Source organism: Ceratotherium simum, chromosome 34, assembly GCF_057802395.1.
Source record: "Ceratotherium simum simum isolate JZ-2026a chromosome 34, ASM5780239v1, whole genome shotgun sequence".
Taxonomy (NCBI): Eukaryota; Metazoa; Chordata; class Mammalia; order Perissodactyla; family Rhinocerotidae; genus Ceratotherium; species Ceratotherium simum.
The window spans coordinates 4,073,454-4,092,502 of record NC_141933.1 but is presented as its reverse complement, the minus strand read 5'-3'; the positions used below and the strand labels follow the sequence as shown (position 1 = coordinate 4,092,502).

At 59.3% G+C, this 19,049-nt stretch overlaps 1 protein-coding gene across 1 annotated transcript in view; it reads left to right on the top strand.

Annotated features, from left to right (window-relative positions):
- Positions 1 to 17,199, top strand: part of ANO1 (anoctamin 1) — an 89,039-nt gene extending 71,840 nt beyond the window's left edge. The window contains exons 22-26 of the mRNA XM_087422508.1: positions 1,765 to 1,917; positions 7,492 to 7,544; positions 9,513 to 9,697; positions 13,967 to 14,072; positions 15,535 to 17,199. Of these exons, the coding sequence (XP_087278634.1) occupies positions 1,765 to 1,917; positions 7,492 to 7,544; positions 9,513 to 9,697; positions 13,967 to 14,072; positions 15,535 to 15,777 (740 nt within the window). The 3' untranslated portion in view covers positions 15,778 to 17,199. The remainder of the gene's footprint in view (positions 1 to 1,764; positions 1,918 to 7,491; positions 7,545 to 9,512; positions 9,698 to 13,966; positions 14,073 to 15,534) is intronic.
- The last annotated feature ends 1,850 nt before the right edge of the window (positions 17,200 to 19,049 follow it).

Genomic DNA, 19,049 nt, shown 5'->3' with positions numbered 1-19,049 from the left:
GTGGGAGGTGGGGAAGGGCAGCGTGACCCGGGGCTGCTGCGAGCATTTCTGTCTAATTGCCCCGCGAGCGCTTCCCTGTACTCCTGTGGCCGAGTCAGTCAAAATAAGAGGCTCCCAGCTTCCCAGACGGTTGTGCAAGGAACTCGACTGACTCACAAGGAAAAGAATCTTGAGACTTTAAAAAAAAGGAAACAGTGTGTGTTCGGATGGCAGTCTCTATTTTCTCCTGGAATAAAATCCAAGCTGAACCAGGATGGGCAGACAGCTCCCCAGACCCCGTGAACCCCCGTGGGCCTGCTCCCTCCCCGGCTGTTTACACTCAGAGCGGAGTCCGGAGGAGGGCCTCCCCTGCCTGCCGCCCGACCCCACCATGGGAGGATGGACGCCGGGCAAAGCAGCCTGGGATTGGCTGAGAGACTGGCGGTCACTTCCCCAGACTTGAATTTCGTGGCTGGAGGCCGAGTCCCGGGTCCCTCTTGGCTTCGATGAAAATAGATTCCTGGTGCAGGCTCCTGCTGCCCACCCAGGGAGCGTCCCACCCGTGCCCGACGCCGCACGCCACCGTCCAGGACGCACTTCTGCGCCCCGCTGCCTTTCGATCCGCCACACCCGCGGCCCGTCTTCCCCTCGAGGACGAAGACTCCGGCTGGGCACCTGGAGCGCACAGGAGCCGGGAGACTGGAAGAAAAGGCCCAGCTGCCCTTCCCTCCTCAGCCTGTCCAGGCAAGAGGGGGCGGCATCTCTCGGGAGTGGGGGACCCACGGCCTCGGGCCTCAGCAGCCCCTGAGCCCCTGCACGCGGAGCCCACACGCCGAGCTCATCCGATGGCCTCCATCACCTCCAGAGCCTCAGAGGTGACCAGCGTCCACAGAAGCGTCCTATGGAAGCCCCGGTGGGGCGAGCGGGGCCAGCAACACAGTTCCCGGACGAGGGCTGGCACCGAGCCCCCACCCGCCACACTAACAATGGCCACACTCAGCCCGCCAGACACGGGGTGACATTCTGCCGGCTTCCTTGTTTACCGCCTGGCACCGAGCGCCCTTGGACGGGCTCCCGCTGTATACAGTTCCTGAAGCAGCCTCCCCAACTCGGTTCCTTTCAGCGACCTTTCCCTGACCACCCCCCCCCCCACCCCAGGAGCTGCCTGGAGCCAGCTACAGCGTCTGAGGCCGAAGAAGCCACAGAGCCGGGCTGTTGATGAGGATTGTGAGCCAGAGCGAGGGGCGTGAGGCAGAGGGGCGAGGTTGTCTGCGACAGTGGGTCCCCGCCCGGTTCCCCGAGGCCTGACGGAAGGGGACGCTGGGGGCTCGTCACAGGCCCCCGGGTCCCAGGAACCTCTGGCTAACGGCAGCACTAGGGCCCTTCCCAGCCCAGACACAGGAGGGCTGAGGCTGGGCGCCCTGCTCACGGGGCCTTTCTTCCCATGATTGATGATTTTTTAAGATTAGACGTATGATAAGTGCATCCATGCCCATTATTCAAGAGTCAACACTGAGCTCCAGAGCAAAATTTAGAATCCTGCACCGCCCCCCCCCCGCCCTCTCCTAGCTGGGGGTCACCCGAGGTCACCGGGGTGACCCAGGGTCGCAGTGGGTGTGCCCCAAGAGCCTTGCGTATGCATATGCAGGTGAGCACGTTGGAGGCAGGGCGCCTGCCAGACCCAGGGTGGCTCAACTTGCGGGTGGGTGGGCCAGGGTGGGGGTCCCGCTGTCGTGGGACAAGGGATGTGGCCCGTGCTGACCACGGCCACCGTTCTCTTCGCAGTCATCCAGTTTGGCTTTGTCACCCTGTTTGTCGCCTCCTTTCCCCTGGCCCCGCTGTTCGCGCTGCTGAATAACATCATCGAGATTCGCCTGGACGCCAAAAAGTTCGTCACCGAGCTCCGCAGGCCAGTGGCCGTCAGAGCCAAAGACATCGGTGAGTGACCCGCGGGGGCGGGTCCGAGTGCGCGCTGGGTGTCGGGGAGGGCTCCTGCTCCCCAGAAGCCAGAGGCAGAGCCGGCAAAGTGGGGTCCGGTGCGGCGTCCCCACGGGCTCGTTGCTGCACCTCTCCTGGGTGAGACTCAGGCTCGGGTGGGGGTGATGCGAGACCTCGGGGCTCAGTTACCCCCCACCGCGACCCATAACTCCTGAGATGTATCGGCCGCAGAGAACATTTGGGACAGAGGCAGCGTCTCGGGCATCTGAGGATCTCGGCCGTCGGCTGCTCTAGGAGGTCTGGGAGGTCATTTCCTCTTGGACGGTCCTCGAAACCCGCTTCCCGCCCTGGACGTTCGTGTGGCCCCTGAGCACAGAGCTGGACCAAGGGGGAGGCTATATCAGCTGCTTAGCAAGTGCCTTCCTGCAAGGTGTGTCATTGAATCGTGTAACCTTCACAGGAAGGAAGGAAGGAAGGAGGGAGCCCCTTCCACCGATGAAGGACGAGCATTGCCGTAGGGGTCAGGGCCGAGAGCAGCCGGGCTTCTTCACCCCGTGTCACTAGGGCTTCCTCATCCATGTGGAGGAGGGGCTGGGGGATGGTACGCTTAGTGTCAGCGTAAGGATTAACTTTCTAGGGGCCGCTGCAGTGGTTAAGTGGTGGGCTCTGCTTCAGCGGCCCGGGGTTTGCGGGTTCGGATCCCGGGCGTGCACTGACGCACCACTTGTCAGGCCATGCTGTGGTGGCGTCCCATATAAAGTGGAGGAAGATAGGCATGGATGTTAGCCCAGGGCCAGTCTTCCTCAGCAAAAAAGAGGAGGATTGGCATCGGATGTTAGCTCAGGGCTGATCTTCCTCACAAAAAAAAAAAAAAAGGATTAACTTTCTAATAGCCATCGGTGTCAAAAATGGAGGAGACTTCTTTGTGGGGTGGTGAGCTCCTTGTCGCCAGGGGCATTTAAGCAGATGTGGGTGACCGTCTGTCTGGGAGTGGTAAGAGATGTGGGGAGACCACGCGGGCAGGGCTCAGAGCCCCACACACGCCTCGACCAGATCCGGCCCTCACTGGCAAGTACGATGCCCATCTTATCTTAAAGGGCATCAGCTCAAACTGGGACCCAGTTTTCAGAGTGAAAACAGAAAAGTCTTTATTGGGACTTCATCTTGAAATGAGATGGAAGATTACGAAAATATATTCATCTCCTATTGAACACAGTTTTAGTTAGAACACAGAGGTGGTAGTTCTTGGAATAAACAAAGGCTGAATCACATGTTAGGGATGTAATTTGCCGTTGTACAAAATAAAGATGGCACACCAGGGTGACGGGACATCCTCAGGTCGGGCTCTTGTCGCCCAAACATAATGTTGCAAAAACGTAGGGGCCTCATCAGGGCTTCCGGTTCACTGCAGCCCCGCATGTGTGCCGGGGGATCAATGGTGACAGTGGGCTTGCTGATGCGCCAGGTCAGAGTTCAGCACACGGTTTCCGTGAGGGGCTGAGTGTAAACGTTTAGTCTTCGGCCATGTCCTCGAGTCTTAGAGCAGCCGTTCTTGCCGAAAGGCTGTTTCTCACACTTTTTTCATGTCACGCTTAAAAATGTAAAAAGCCGTCCTTAGCTCTGGGCTGTCCACACGCAGGCCAGGCCGTGGGCTGGCTTGGGGCCACAGGCGGTATTTGCAGATCCCCCTCGAGATAAAGGTGAGGCTCCCCCCGGGGTTCGTGAAGGCAGAGCAGGCCGCGCTCTGAGGACGACCGGAGAGCTGGGTCCGCACTGGACTTTTCCTGGGACTTTCAGCCGTCGGGTCCTCCCAGGAGCCTCCTGAGGATGCTCTGGCACATCCTCGGTCCCACTTTCCAGATGGGGAGACTGAGGCCCGCTGGTTAACAGAGCTGAGCTGGAACTGGAGACCTCAGGCCCTCGGCCCCTCGAGGTGCGGGCCACGCGCTCCCCGCGCCCCTCCAGGAGGAGAGGGTTTGCATGGCAAAGCTCACACTGCACGCCAGGGCCTCGCCAGGGCAGCCGGGGCGGCTTGCCAGGCGCTCCTGGGACACCCTTGGGAATTCTGGGGCCCTGTGCCCAGGGCAGGAAAGACAAGAGCGTGAGCTCCCCATGGCCCGTTCCTGACAAAGGCCCCATTCTCAGGCGTCTGGAGGCCCCAGGCGAGTCCTCCGCGGGTGTGTGTTTGTTTTGGCATCCTCTGCTTGGCAAAGCCTGGTCATAGGATGTCCCCACGGCGGCATCCTGAAACCTGCAAACCCACCCGGGGGAAGCGGAGCGCCACGGCCACCTCCCGGCCCTTGTCTTTCCCACCACAAGCAACGCTGGGACCCATATCTCCCAGCGTTTTGCTCACGGCTCCTCGTTTTTTCCCAGTTCTTACGGATCAGCTGCTGGCTTCCTGGTTCCTGCCTGGTTGGCTGAAGGCGTAATCTTTCCTCCTTTTGCCGGTTTGTTTATGGGCTCCCTCACTGTAACCTTTCCCTAAAGAGGCTTTTGTATTCCTCCTGTGATCCGTGCACGGCCTGAGGGGGCAGAGGGCCCCAGTGGCCCCCATGACCTGTACCCACGGCGCCGGGGCTGGCTGGGGAAGCTCTGCCACAAGGTGCAGGCACCTCAGTCGCCCTGCCTGGCCGCGGAGAGGGAGGCGTGGCGAGTCGCTGTGGGGATCCAGGCCCCTGCGTTCGGAACCAGAAGCGGTTCCAGCCTCCCAGCCCTGAGCATTGACGCCAGAGTAACCTGCTCCCTGCCCCCAAGCTCAGAGCCTCCGGGTGAGAAGCCTCTGCCTGGTTCAGCTCCTGGGCCTGTGTGTGGGCAGGCATGACTAAATGCCTCCCTATCATGTTCTTGGAAACGGGGCTCAGTGTCCCCTGGAACGGTGGAGGTGCCTTAAAGAAGGCAGCTCCCCACTGTGAGATTTTCATAAAGGAAGCCCGGAGATTTTTCCCAAAGAACACCAGCCCCTTGCGCTGAGACATCACCAGAGCGGTGATTGTCACTGCAGCCGGCGCCCAGATCACTCAGAGAGAGGGTCAAGGCTCCGAGAGAGGCGGATCCCATGGGCAGGATCCCGAGTCCTGGTTTTGCATTTTGTGAACACATCCCCGTGGTTCCATTTGGGGCTCACAGCGGACCATCCGCCCGCCCGGACATAAAGACATCGCAGAACCTGTTAGACAGGCTCGGTTCCCGGCTTTGAGGCTGTCATCGGCCCATCCCATCCCAGCCCAGCCTTGTCACTCCCGTTCCTGTTGGGCCCTCTCGGCCCATTGGGCTGGTCACCTGGGCCGACCGAGACTGTTTCCTCTTGCTGAGCTCAGATCCCGCCTCCCGAGGGAGCCTTCTGCCTGGAGACTTCAACTTGCCAGGGCTCACTCGCACCCCAGCACCCCAAATCAGAGATCTCAAACTCAGAGTCCCCAGGGCCAGGCGGGCTGTCTGAACCAGTGAACGATAGGCACGAGGAATGCTCTCACGGCCGCAGAGCAATGTGCTCGTTCTCGTTTTCCTGGAATTTTCTGTCTCCCCACTCTAGTACGGATCTGGGTTTGATAAATGTTTCTCTAAGCGGGTGAAGGGAGTTCCCTCGGTGCAGAGAGCAGAGCTGCCTGCACGGCCCGGCAGAAGGGGTCACCACCGTCAGCCACCGCCAGCCATCGTCATGGAGACATGCCAGCCCGCTGTCGACCGGAGCTGAGGCTCGCTCAGAAGCGGCAAGTCAAGATTTTTAAAAATGCATCATCCTGATTTGTAAACATCAATCAAGACTTTTTAAGTAGCAGGCAAACCTCACGAAACACCAGTGCGTCTGGATATGGCCCGCAGGCCACCATTTTGCAACCTCTGCCCTGGTGCGAAGAGTCTGGTTGGAAAGGCTTTCTACGCTCATGCAGTCACTCAGCAAACATTTACCCAGCAGTGCCAAGCGTTGTGTGCCAGACACGGGGCTAGGCCCAGCAGAGATGCAAGGACATGCAGTTCACAGCCTCCCCCGGGAGCTTGGAGTCTACAGAAGGGCTCCCAGCCCCCGCAACACCAGGTGTGAGCAGCCGGGCAGAAAGTGCATGAACGCCGACTGTCAGATGCGTTACCCCCACTCGTGCTGTCTCCCACTCACTTGCACCCCCATATGCTTTCTTCATTCAGGGGAGGCGGATAGGTTGGGGTGGACCTAGTACCCCCAGGGCGTGCAGGGCCCACGTGACTGCCCCGGCCACGGCTTCCAGCAGGAAAGTTAATTGCTCCAGTGGGGAAGACCAGACAGAACCACGATAACTTCCCATCTCGGCTTAGGTCGTGGCCCGCCCGGCAGCGGGAGGCAGGGAGGCGGGGAGGCCATCCTTACTTACCACCCGGCCCAGCAGAAAGGTGCCCTGTGCTGGCTGTCCCGGAATGGTCACTGGCAGGGGCTCAGGAGCGACAGATCTGGACACGTCCCCCGTTGACTTCGGGGCTGCGTCGGAGCCTGCGGTTTCCAGCTCCTGGGTCACACGGGCCTGAACTCCCATTGTCTTTGCAGTTCACCAGCGTGCACCCCAAAAGGGGCCTAGGAGCGCCCCATGGCGCCCGCTGCTAGGGGAGACCCCCCCGTGTGTGGCTGTCCCTGGTCTTGCGGGGTCTCTGCCCTGGGTAGAAAAACCCAGCTGCCACATGCGTCCCTAACGACAGTAGTGTCCGGCCCTCGTCCTCTCCCGCCCTTTCTGAGACGTGCTGTTGTCGCCCATCTGGGATCTGGTGCAGGGAGGGGGAGAGAGCGCCCGGACAGAGTCCCCCCAACTCCACACGTGATGTGTGTCTGCCCCCATAGGCGAGGTTAGGGTGGGGGTGAGGGCCGGGCAGGGGGCGCCGGGCCCCTTTCCAGGGGTCGCAGCATCGAGGCCCTAACAAGGAGGGCCCACTCTGGACCCCCACACCCCCCACATAAGGCGCGTCCTTCACGGGCTCTGCCAGTCTTCATCTCTGCTGGGGGGCCAGTGGGGGAACGCGCATTTCTCGGGGTGCAGAGTGGCGGTCCTCGTGTGATGGGGGGCAAGCTGCGCCTCGGGCTGACAGAAACAAGGAGACGGCCAGACGGGACCCGGTGTGCGCCGCACTGCTGTCAGGTCATTACACCCAGGTCGTGACCCGGCCTCACCAGAGGCCCTGGATTTGCTGTGACCCGGCCCCACCTCTGGCCTGTCCCTACAGAGTTATCCTGGCGCCAGAGCTCCGGGCGAGTGCCAGGACGCCAAACCTTGGGGGTTCGGTCTCCAGTGACCGCCACGTGGGCTCTTAAACCGAATCTTTGTCTCTCTAGAAAGGCTTCGTCTCAGCCAATTAGTAAAATAAACAAGTTCGTGGGAGATGGTTCAGAGGCACTTAGGGAGCAGCTGTTTTTAAGCACCTCTTAGAAGCTGCGATTTGCTTACAAACAGCTGACGAGCCGGCACAAGCCCCGGGCTCTGTCGTCAGCCAGGCTCCCCCAGCTCTGACTGCACCCCAGACAGGACCAAACCAGCCCCCGCCAGCCTGCTGGGGGAGTCACTGAGAGCCAGGTGCAGGGGGGCTCCAAACTATGCTTCTCTCCTCCCCCAGGAATCTGGTACAACATCCTCAGAGGCGTCGGGAAGCTGGCCGTCATTATCAACGTAAGTGACGTCGGGTGGATGCCCTGGCTGAGCTGTCCGGGGCGGCGCCCCTTCCTGGGGAGCTGGGTGGGGTCTCGGCCCCCAGCCTCGTGCGGCCCCACGCTGGCGGAGCGCCTCCTCTTTAGAAGAGCCCCACGGAGGTATCGAGGGGGTGGGGCGAGCTCGAGGTGGGAATGACAAATTCCCCTCCACCTTTTTCTGCAAGCTTGAGCAAAATTCTCCACCATGCCCACCTTGACCCCTAAGTCCCCTCTGTCCCCAGAGTCCTGAGAATGTGTGAGAGAGAGAAAGAGACAGAGACAGGGAGGGAGTGAGACCGAGACAGAGAGAGAGATTCCTCGTTGGCAATCGTTCTGCTCTGTTTTAAATAGTTTTTCCCTTTTATCTAAAATGCATGCCTGCTCTTTAAAGATTGGGGACATGCTGAAACATGGAGAGAAGGGGAGAAACCTCACACACACATGAACACGCACACGCGTTGCGTGCTGAGCACAGTGCTCTCCTGTGGCCGTCCTCTCCAGCGTCTCGAGTCCTGTCCTGACACACGGTGCCACCCCTCCCGGCCTCTCCTACCACCGGGCCTGCAGGCTGGGAGCGTCACGGCCCCTCGGTCACAGCAGACCAGCCCTCAGTCTCCCTGGTGGCCTCCGGTCCAGGGCCACCTGAGTCTGCCAGGGCCTGCATCCCCCAGCTCTCTCTGCTGGTCCCCGACACGTCTTCAGAGCCCAAGGCTGCGTCCCGGGCTTGTGAACCCCAGGAGCCTCGGAGCGTCCGCAATGCCACTGCCCTGTGACCCTCTCCCCTCCACCCGCTGGCCGAGCCGGAGCCCCCAGAAGCTGGCCCCTCGCACGTGGGGTGACGGGAGCTGGGCAGGTGGCTCCTCCAGAGCAGACCGTCAGTCATGGGGCCTGCACGGCCGGGATGCTGAGTCAGGGTCACAGCGAGGCCCTGGGACTCGGTCCCCACAGCACAGGAAGTGATGCTCAGCCAGGAGAAGGGACCTCTGAGCCCTCGGACCCAGCTTTCCCTGCTGGCGGCAGACCTGCCGGCTGCCCACTGCCCTGGGCTGAGGCTCTGAAACCCTTGTCAAAGGGAGGCCGTGGGCAGAGCATGCGCACGGGACAGCAACGGCTCCTTGCCCCAACCCGGGTGCGCACGCAGAGCTCTGAGGCAGGAGGGTGTGTTTTGATTGAGGAAGAAGGGTGCTGGAAACACAGGGTGCAGCCCTTCTGGAGCACAGGGTGCTGTGAGGAGCTGGGAATCAACCCGACGTCTCGTGGGAATGACCAACAGCAACAATAATAATAACGGCAGCTGACATTTATAGAGCATCTAGAATGTTCCAGGCCCTTCTGAGCTCTTTGCATGCACCCACCCACTAGTGCACACATAGCCCTCAAAGGCAGAGTTGTTACATGTGAGACAACCGAGGCACAGAGAGGTCAGGCAACTTGCCTGCGATCACACAGCCAGAAAGAGGCAGAGCTGGACTTCACCCCAGGCCGTCGGGCTCCTGGTCCCTGCTCTGATACTGGCATCACACCACCCTGCCCCCACGGACGGCTCTGGAATAGACCAGCAGAGCTGGGTCAGAACTTAACAGTCTGTGAGGCACGTGAAGTGGGCCTTGTTATCCCTGTTCCACAAAAGGAAAGTGGAGGCACAGAGAGGTTAGGTGACTTGCCCAAGGCCACACAGCCAGTGAGAAGCAGCCAGCATTCGTCCCCATGCCTTCCCGTCAGGGGCATCCTGCTCCCAGCCCCCAGGCCCTCTCCTCCGGCTGCCAGAGGGGCTGTCATAAGTGCCCCCAACCCTTCGTTTGTTCAGTCGACATGCTGAGGCCATGTGGTCATGTTTGCCAGTTTGTGGGCACAGTGTCACATGGCCAGGCCCAGTGGCTCATTTGGGGCATGTCCCCCTCCCCTGCCCGGCTGGGGGTCCACGCTCACCCCGTGTTCCCTGTCCCAGGCCTTCGTGATCTCCTTCACGTCTGACTTCATCCCTCGCCTGGTGTACCTCTACATGTACAGCGAGAACGGGACCATGCACGGCTTCGTCAACCACACCCTCTCCTCCTTCAACGTCAGCGACTTCCAGAACGGCACGGCCCCCAACGACCCCCTGGAGCTGGGCTACGAGGTGCAGATCTGCAGGTACCGCTCTCAGCTCCTCTCTTTGAAGAGCCACATCTGGTGGGTTTCTGGGAAAACTCCGGGTCAAGCCAGGATTCTTTCAGGGCCAAGACAGAACAGCTCAGTCTCGCTTCCAGGAAAGAAAAGACTCCTGGGGGCCGGCCCTGTGGCGCAAGTGGTTAAGTGCGCGTGCTCCGCTGCAGTGGCCCAGGGTTCGCCGGTTCGGATCCTGGGCGTGCACCGACTCGCTGCTTGGCAAGCCATGCTGTGGCGGCGTCCCATATAAAGTGGAGGAAGATGGGCACGGATGTTAGCCCAGGGCCAGTCTTCCTCAGCAAAAAAAAGAGGAGGATTGGCAGATGTTAGCACAGGGCTGATCTTCCTCACAAAAAAAAAAAAGAAAGAAAGACTCCTGGGGTGGGAGTAGGAGGTGATTTATTAGTTCCTTTAACTAAGAAGTCCATGATAGCTTCAGGCACAGCTGGATCCAGGAGCTACAGTTTGCCATCCGGCCCCACTCTGGCACTGCCTCCCAACTTTGCACTCCTCCCCGTTGGCATTGTTTGCTGGCAGGCAGAAAGGATCCCTCAGTAGCTGCTCTTGACGTCCTCTCTGCTCAGCAGTCCCAGTGGGAAGAATTTCTGTTTCCCAATAATCAGCAAAAGTCCCAGGATTGAGTCTCACTGGCCTGCGTTGGGCCACAGGGCCATCCCTGAACCAGTCGCTGTTGCCAAGGGTGGGGGGCATCAGCCTGAGTCGCGTGCCACGGTGTGGGGTCATGGTCAGAGAATTGAGGGGGTCCCAAGGAAAACTGGGGTGCTGTGACTCGAAGAAGGGGTGATGGATGCTGGGCAGGCAGAAGCCACAGATCTCTGAGATGGTCAAAGCTGTGGGGTCCCATCAGCTGGCCAGACACTCAGGGCCTGCAGGGAGCCCCCAGGAAAGACGGAGGCGAGGACAGGACAGGGGAGCGAGGCAGAGCCAGGCCTGGCCATTCGCTGGGCGTCTTCCACATGCCAGCCGGAGTTGGGGGCTGGGGACTTGGGAGTGGGTGGTCTGGTCCCTGCATCCAGGGTCCTCGATGCAGGGGGACGACAGAAGCCTAAACAGGTCATTTTAAAGGGGTGACAGTAGCCGGAAGCCCAGGTGAAGGGTGGAGGCAGTGGGGGGCGTTCCAGGGGGAGGGGCGTCGGGGGCAGAAGCAGAGAGGCGAGACTCGGGGTGTCTGTGGGTGGTACCCGCAGCCCCTTCCATCTTCCTGGGGCATGAAGGGTAGAGGCAGGTGTGGTGGCGATGACACTGGAGGGGCTGGCAGGGGCGTGGCATCCAGGCTCAGGACACGGAGGACCATTGTATGACTGACCACTGGCTTTGAAAGGAGGCTGACCGCCGAGAAGCAGCGTCGAGAGACGGTGTGATGGCAGCCTGCTGAGCGCCCGTGACAGTCTGAACTGTGCCCAGCCCGGCTGAGACTCAGAACACGGTGGGCCCCGCATGACGGAAGAACAGTTACGCGCTGCCCTGCGTGTTCCGGGTCGGGGGGCAACACCTCCTCGGGGACTTGGTGGAGCCAGGTCTGCCATGGGGACGGCAAGTGACGCAGCCAGACTCGGAACACGACGCGGTTTCCAGAATCCCACCCGCCCACACGGTCCTGTGCGCACATATGTGGGCGTGTACATCCCGGGAAAGGCCGGAATGATCTGCCTGAGCCCTCCGCGTGGTCACCTCGGGGAGGACACGGAGCTGGACGTCCAGGGCGGGGCTGAGAGTCCTTCCTCCCGCGCCCTCCCGCGGGCTCGTGCGGCGGCGCTGGGCGGGCAGGCCACCCCCGAGCCTCGGGTCCGGGCTCCCCGCTGGTCGGGCAACACCAACACCGTCTTCGCGTTGTTCGGACAGTCCACACCAGGAACACACTCCAGCTTGACTTATTTAACTAAAAGTGGATTTTAGAGGAAGAATGATTAAGAAAAAGGAGGCAGGGAGGTTACACGGTCATTTTATTAGAAATTCCCTCCGAAATGTCAGTGTCGATGTTTAGAGGGTGAGCCCCGGTTTTCGGGAGGGACACAGGACATCAAGTCACAGGCACTGGCTAAGGAAGCAGCTCCCCCGTCCAGCCATCAGTCAGGGTATCCTGGCCACGTGGGGAGAGGCCACGGAGACACGGCAAAGACCCGTTTTTAAGTGTCTTGTTGCCTTTACCCCCGTGGAGACAGAAGACTGCCGGCAGACCCCTCTGCTCCCCGGGATTCAGGGTTAGCCAGGCCCTCCCCCGCCCTTGGCCGTGACGATGCGCCACAGGTGCTGCGAGCTCACAGCTCCGCCAGCTGCGCCCACGTCAAGCCGCCTCCCGGAGGAGTTGGCAGGAGGAGCAGCACCCAGCCCAGCCCGGGGCGGTGGCTGTGGGAGAGGCTGAGATCGCTGCTGGTACCGTTTATTCCTGTGCTAAAATGAGTAGTGCCTCATTTAATGCTCCCAGCCACCCCCAGAGAGGGCATCATTATCCTCCCGGGGAGCTGGCAGGCTGAGTACAAGAGCTAAGCAAGGGGAAAAATAAGATCACTTCTGATAGAGGTCAGCGCAGGTGGTGGGCGGTGGTGTCTGGACAGGTCTACACATGGGTTTTGAAGGATGCATAGGAGTTTTCCAGGTGACCCAAACACATTTCCCAGTATCCTGGTGTGGCTGGCCTTGAGCACAGAAGGATAGAGGAACAAGCGTATGTGGCTTCTGACGCTGGGAGAACAGGGGCTGCCCTTTCCCGAGGGAGAGTGGGTTATGCAACTTCTGCATCGCTCAGCAGCTGGCACCAGAGTGTGTGTTCGAGCCCAGTCCTATCTCTGGGGTTGGCAGCTTAGCACTGAAAGGGTCCTCAGAGACTCCCATCCAGCTCCCTCCAGACATAAAGCTCTGGGGGTGAGGGGCCCTGTCTGTCGTGTTCCCTGCTGACTCCTCACCCCTGAGATGGGACCTGGCATATAGTAGCTGCTTAATAAATGCTCGTGCTGTGGCTACGTGAGAGAAGCCAGACTGAGGCCCAGAGAGGCCCAGTGATTGTCCAGGGACACACAGCAAGGCAGTCGCTGGTTCTGGGTCTGGCCCACAGGGCCGGGCGCCTCCTCTCCTGGTCTCCCAACCGGACCTTGGCTTTTCAGTGACCAGCAGGGGCCCACCTGCGGCCCAGCACCTGGAACCCGCCCCTGCCGCGGGCTTTTTCTGACGACTGTGGGGAGCTTTTCCAACACGTAGCACGTAGCACGGGGGCAGCCCCAATAACACCAAGTCCCAGTGGACGTGTTGCCCCCCCAGATTCGGGGAGCAGTCGGGGGCCTAGGTGGAGATAGGACCCCGATTCTCGTCCCCACTCTGCCCCCCAGACTGGGCATCTCTGGGCCTCTGGAAAAAGAGGAAGAGCATGGGAGACCTGAGCACAGGAGGCGCCCATCACTCCTGCTGGCGGGGTGGTGGACAGACCGTAGGCTCCACAGAACTAGGGCCAGTGGCGGGACCTGGGGGACGGGGTGAGGGAGCTTGTCTCTCCGAGCAGGAAGCCCACAGGCGTGTCTCCAGGTGATAACTCGGGAGCAGGTGGACCGGTGTCCTGTAGAGATAAGGAGGGAGCAGCCGAGAGGCCGCAGCTGGAGGAGAGGCAAGGAGGCCCCCAGGGCGCAGGCCCCTGGGGCAGGGCGGGCCTGGGGACAGTTGCCCCGAGGGCCCCGACCACACCTACACCAGCGACTTTGATAAGAGGTCTGTTTTTTCCCAATAGTTTCCCCAAAAAGAGGGAGAGACTGGAGAGGTGGTTTTCCAACTGTGTTTCGTGGAATGCAGCCTGGAGTTTTGTGCACGATGGGGGTTGGGTTCATGTTAGGGGGTCCAGGCTTAGGGAACCCCACCCACAGCAACCAGGGAGGCCCCGCTGGCGTTGCGTGACCTCCTGGGGTCTCAGGTGGGATTTCTCTTTGGAAAAAGGGCTCCCCTGGGACCCCTGGACCGGATGGTCCCAGAGCCCACCTCTGTGGACCCCCAGCTGGGCCTTCCTGGTGTCTGCCTTTGCCACGGAGCCCCTCGGGCCCTGCCTAGCCCATGGTGGGTCCCAGCCACCCACTCCAATGTGGATGGAGACTCCCTGGCCGTGTGAGCGGGCTGGGCTGGGGCGTCTGCCCCAGGGAGGGCTGCCCACCCGGAGGCGGCGCGGGGTCCAGCTCGGGCCGTCCTGACACTTTCTCACGAGAGCCCCAAGCTCCCCTCGGAGACCCGCCCTCGACTCCCGGCCGTCTTTTGCAGGTACAAGGATTACCGCGAGCCCCCATGGTCGGAACACAAGTACGACATCTCCAAGGACTTCTGGGCCGTCCTGGCGGCACGGCTGGCGTTCGTCATCGTCTTCCAGGTGCGGGGCCTGTCAGGTTCCAGGTTTGAGAATCGGGGCACTGAGGAAGACCCCAGGAGGGACCTTCAATGAGGACCCCCAACGCCCTGTGCCACGACAGGTCCCAGGAGAACCTCATGGGCAAAAGGAAGGCAGAGGGAGGGGCCAGGCCAGCACTGATGGCAGCATTTGGACTCATTTGGCGAAGGCAGCTTTAGTTCACTGTGCGTGGAGACATGGAGGAAGGGCGACCCCCTCGTCTCTGTTCTGGGCACAGAGCACGTCTCCCCAGTGGACAGGGCCAGTAGAAAGGAGGGCAGCCCCCAGCCAGCAGCCAGGGGACCCAGCCCCACCTGGCCCAATCTCTGGGGAGGAGACAGGGCTAACTCTGAGGCCAGAGCAATTCCCAGTGGACAGGACCCCCGACAGGGGGCCGGCTGGTGCACACAGAGGCTGAGGTCCTGGAGGTGGGGGAGCACATGTAGCTTTCCATGACACTCTGCAGTTGGAACAAGTGTCTGGGGCCAGGTTCCCAGAGGCAGAGCCTGAGACAAGGATTCTGTGCAAGTGGGTCATTGAGGGAAGCCCCCGGAGAGGGGAGGGAGCCCGGCAGAGAGGGGTCCTGGCTGGAGACAGCCTTACCTGATCCCACCCGGAGCTCCAGAGCATGAATCCCACCACACACAGGCCCACCGTGAGGCACAAGAGCCCCTCTGGTTAGCCCATGTTGGCTGGTCATTGGCTGTTGGCGTGCAGGCCTGGGAAGAGGGAGACGGGAGGGGGCGGTTCCCTGGAGAGGGGGCAGCCGTGAGCGTTAGCAGCCAACACCGGCCACAGCTGGGGGCTGGGAGCGCCAACCAGGAAAGGTGGTCTGGTGGGCACCAGCACCGTCCACGACGAGGCGACTCCCTCAGCCGGACGTGCTGACAAGTGGTCCCTGGACGAGGTCTAAAATAACAAAGAGGTTTCAGTGTTTCTGTAAAAGCCCACTCATTTGCATTCTGTGCACCAGAAATCTCTCCAGCGAGGGGGCAAACGTTCCGGGTGGTCTGGGAGGCCCTGCGCTGCAGAAGGGCCTGCAGAATCATCAGACAGTTCAATTTCCATCCATTTTTGTGCGATTTCTAGTTTAACTATTTTCCTTAAAGCCTTAACACTTGTTATATTTGGTGCTGCGTGACCAAGCGGATCATTTCTCCAGCCTCCCAGCCAAGGGATTCAGAATCCTTCCGAGGCTTTTCCTATTTACCGAGCTCAGATTCTTTCAAGAAAGTCAGCCAACATTTCCGGCGGGCCAGCCGGCTGGTCTCCTGCCTCGTTGATACCTTCCAGGAGACCGAGGGCGGGGAAGCTCCGAGGATGTGCCTGAGGTCACAGGGGTGGGAAGTGATGGGGTGAGGCACGGCCAGGTGGGGGGCAGGTAGAGGTGGGGGGCATTTCCCAGGGCCTCATTCCCGCCCCCACGGGCTGACTCCCCTTGCAGAACCTGGTCATGTTCATGAGCGATTTCGTGGACTGGGTCATCCCGGATATCCCCAAAGACATCAGCCAGCAGATCCACAAGGAGAAGGTGCTCATGGTGGAGCTGTTCATGCGGGAGGAGCAGGGCAAACAGCAGCTGCTGGACACGTGGATGGAGAAGGACCGGAAGAAAGATGAGCCGTGCAACAACCACAACCCCAAAGCCTGCCCGGACAGCCCCGAGTACCCTGGGGGCGCCCTGTAGCTGCCCCCGGTGTCCCCAGTGATGGGCACCCTCCCCCGGCAGGCGGCTTCCCGCCTCCAGCAGGCCCAGTGGCTCCTGTGTTTGCTGCAAACGTGGAAGGCCACATTCTGATAGGACAACATTTTTCTGTCTTTCCTTCTGTGTTTTATTTTTCCTTGTTTTTGCACAAAACCGTTACGCAGGGAATTTTTTTATCTTTAGCATTCAAGGTTAATCAAAATGATCGCTGGGAGGGGTGGTAACGCGCGGCGCATGCAGGCGCTTTGCAGAAGCAATTCTCGGAGACCTTGGGTCTCCTTTGTGTGGAAGGTGAGCAGAGGCTTCCGGAAATCTTCTGTAATCCTCCTGATGCCTCAAGAGGGATGCAGGATGGTATTCCAAGGCGTTGAGCGCAAGTTGTTGTGTTATTGGAGGGAGACGGAGGAACCGATGAGAAATAGATGATGTTGATGCTGGTTCCAAAAGGCGTCACCGGCCTCTAGGTCAGAAAAGTGAGATGACTTGTCATCTCTTCCTTCCTTAGGTTCAGAAACCAAGACGCTCTGGTGAGAAAGAGAGGTGCCCTGGCCCTGTCCACTCAGGGCGCCTGGGAGCTTAGAATTTACTCTTGGAGAACAAGAGGGGTGCAGGTGGCCCTGAGTAGGCAGGCGACCCGCACCTTTGGGGCCCCCACTGTCAGCCACACACCCCCAACCACCACGAGCTGACCTCAGAATTGTTCGTCCCCCTTGTGGGACAAACCCGGTTGACAGGAAAACAGGCAGTGACAGATTACCTCGGAGGCATTTCTAGAGACGGTGTAAGGGTTTCAAGAAGTCTTAAAGCATCTGGGGGGGACACTTACAGCCTTAGGATATTTATTGGGGTTTTTTGTAAATCAATTCTATGGTGGATTTGAGGGGTTTTTTCTGTAGCTCAGAGGTGGAAGGAGTTTATTTTCTTAGTTAACCAAATATCATTGAGAGGAATTTAAAATACTGTTACTACCAAAGATTTTTATTAATAAAGGCTTCTATTTTGGTAACACTTCTCTATATTTTTACTTACAGGAATGTACTGTTGGACAATTATTATTTTAAAAGCTTGTAAAGACAAGTCTCATAGATGATATGAGTCATCTAAATTTGCAGCAATTCTACTAACCAATTCTCTGAAATTTCTCAAGCACAAGGGAAACATAAAAAATGTGTCACCGAAGGGAGGGAAGAAGACTTCAACGTGTGTGTCTCAGACACGTGGCGGGTGTGATATTGACTTTCCCATAAGCTGCCAACTGTGACGGAAGCCCAGAGGTGTCGTAGATTTTCATTATTTGCTAAAATCATGCGATCTGATGCTTCTCTTTTCTCTTGTACAGTCAGTAGTTTGAAATGGGGTTTTTGTATATAAATATTGTATTAAAAATTAGGTGATGACCAAACATCCTTTTATGGAAACCATTCTTTTTTTAAGTGAGCGCACGCAAATCCACAGAGGACCGGGGCTGAGCAGGCGTCTAAATAAATCTGGACACACAACACTTTCCTCCCTCCATGGCTGGCCGCATGGCCTCCACCCCAGGAAACGCGAGGGGCTGAGAAGCCATCCCCGTGGTAGAGCCAGAGATGCGGGAGAGACTTATAGGCATCCGTTTCCTTCAGTGCCAGACACGGGAATTGTTCTAGATGTTCCCGGGACTTCTTTTCTCTGCGAGTGTGTGTGAGTATGTGTGTGTTTGCATGGCTTGTGTCTGTGTTTGCGCATGTGTGTGCAGGTGTGTTTGTGTGTGCTCGTGTCTGTGTGTGCACGTGTGTGTTTGTGTGTGCTTGTATCCCTGTGCACGTGTTTGCATGTACGTATGTCTGTGTCGGGGTGGCTGTGCACGTGTGTGTATTTGCACTTGCTTGTGTGGACACGTGTGTGTGTGTTGGGATGGGAGTAGTGGTCACCCTTCCCGGCAGCCTCTTCCTCAGTCCCCAGATCCTAACCCCTGGTCCCACCAACCCAACAGAGTAGTTTTTAGGATTTCAAGGACCTCAAATTTCCCCCAAACCTTTTGGGGACCCACCTAGGGTGGCCAGACCTGGGCAAGTGGGGACGCTTTTTTGAAGCCACCACCTATAACCACCGTTATTTCATGAAAGAAAGGATACTTTTCACACCCAAACGTCAGCAAAGAGCACAGCCCTGTGAGCCGGCCGCATTCCTCAGGCGCCGCTCGGGCCTCCATCTCGCTCACCCCCAGGACCGGGAGAGCCTCGGGCGCCCCCTGGTGCCGTGTTCCTGCGTGCCCAAGAAAATCAGCAAACCCAGCTCCCGGCGCCCCGGTGACCCCGCGGTCCCTTAGTCCTGTGTGAGGGCAGCGCCAGGGCAGCGTCGCGGGAACCGCTGCCGTCTCCACAGGTCCTCCCAGAAGCCTGTGAGGCTCACGGGGGATCTTTAGCCCCAGTTGATAGACAAGGAAACAGGCTCAGAGTGGGGAGGCGACTTGCCCAAGGTCACAGGGCTCCTTGCACCTGAGCTGGGACTGGCACCCAGACCTTATAGACATTCATTCACTCAACGTTCAAGAAAGCAGCAGAGAAGAAAGCAGACACGGCCTCTTCCCTCGGGGGAGGACTTCTTGGGGAGGGCGTCAGACACTTAACTCCAGAACCAGATAATTTCAGAGGAAGAAAGGGGTGCTGATGGAAATACAACACGGGGTGTGACTGACAGTGACTGAGTTGGTCAGGGAGGCCCCTGGAGACCTGAGCAATGAGGAGCCAGAACGTAAAACCCCGGAAGAAGGCAGGACGGTTCAGGCAGCGGGAACAGCACGTGCAAAGGCCCTGAGGCAGCAGCATACTGGGTGAGTTCTAGGAGTGGCAAGAAGGACAGTGTGCCTTGAACGGAGGGGCAGGGACGGCGGCAGGATATGGAGTAGGAGAGGGAGCCGGAATCAGCTCACACGGGGCTTTCTGGCGATGTGAGGACTTTGGGCTTGGTGGTAAGTTCCACGGCAGGGGCTGAGTGGTCTTAACCAGCGCAGTGACGGGATCTGATTCGCGTTTTGAGGTCATTGCAGCAGGTGGGTGGAAATTGCAGTGGGGTGGGAAGCCAGAGAGGAGAGTGTCCCAGAAATTCTGGTGAGCAATGTTGGGGCTTAGCCGAGGGTGGCAGAGGTGGGTGAAGGGAAGCCAGCAGATAATATCACAAAGACCTGAGATCTGGCAATGAAAGGCCCCCCGGAGATCAGCTGGTCAGCCGGCACCGTTAATTCACAGGCAGGCACAATGAGGCCCAGAGAGGGC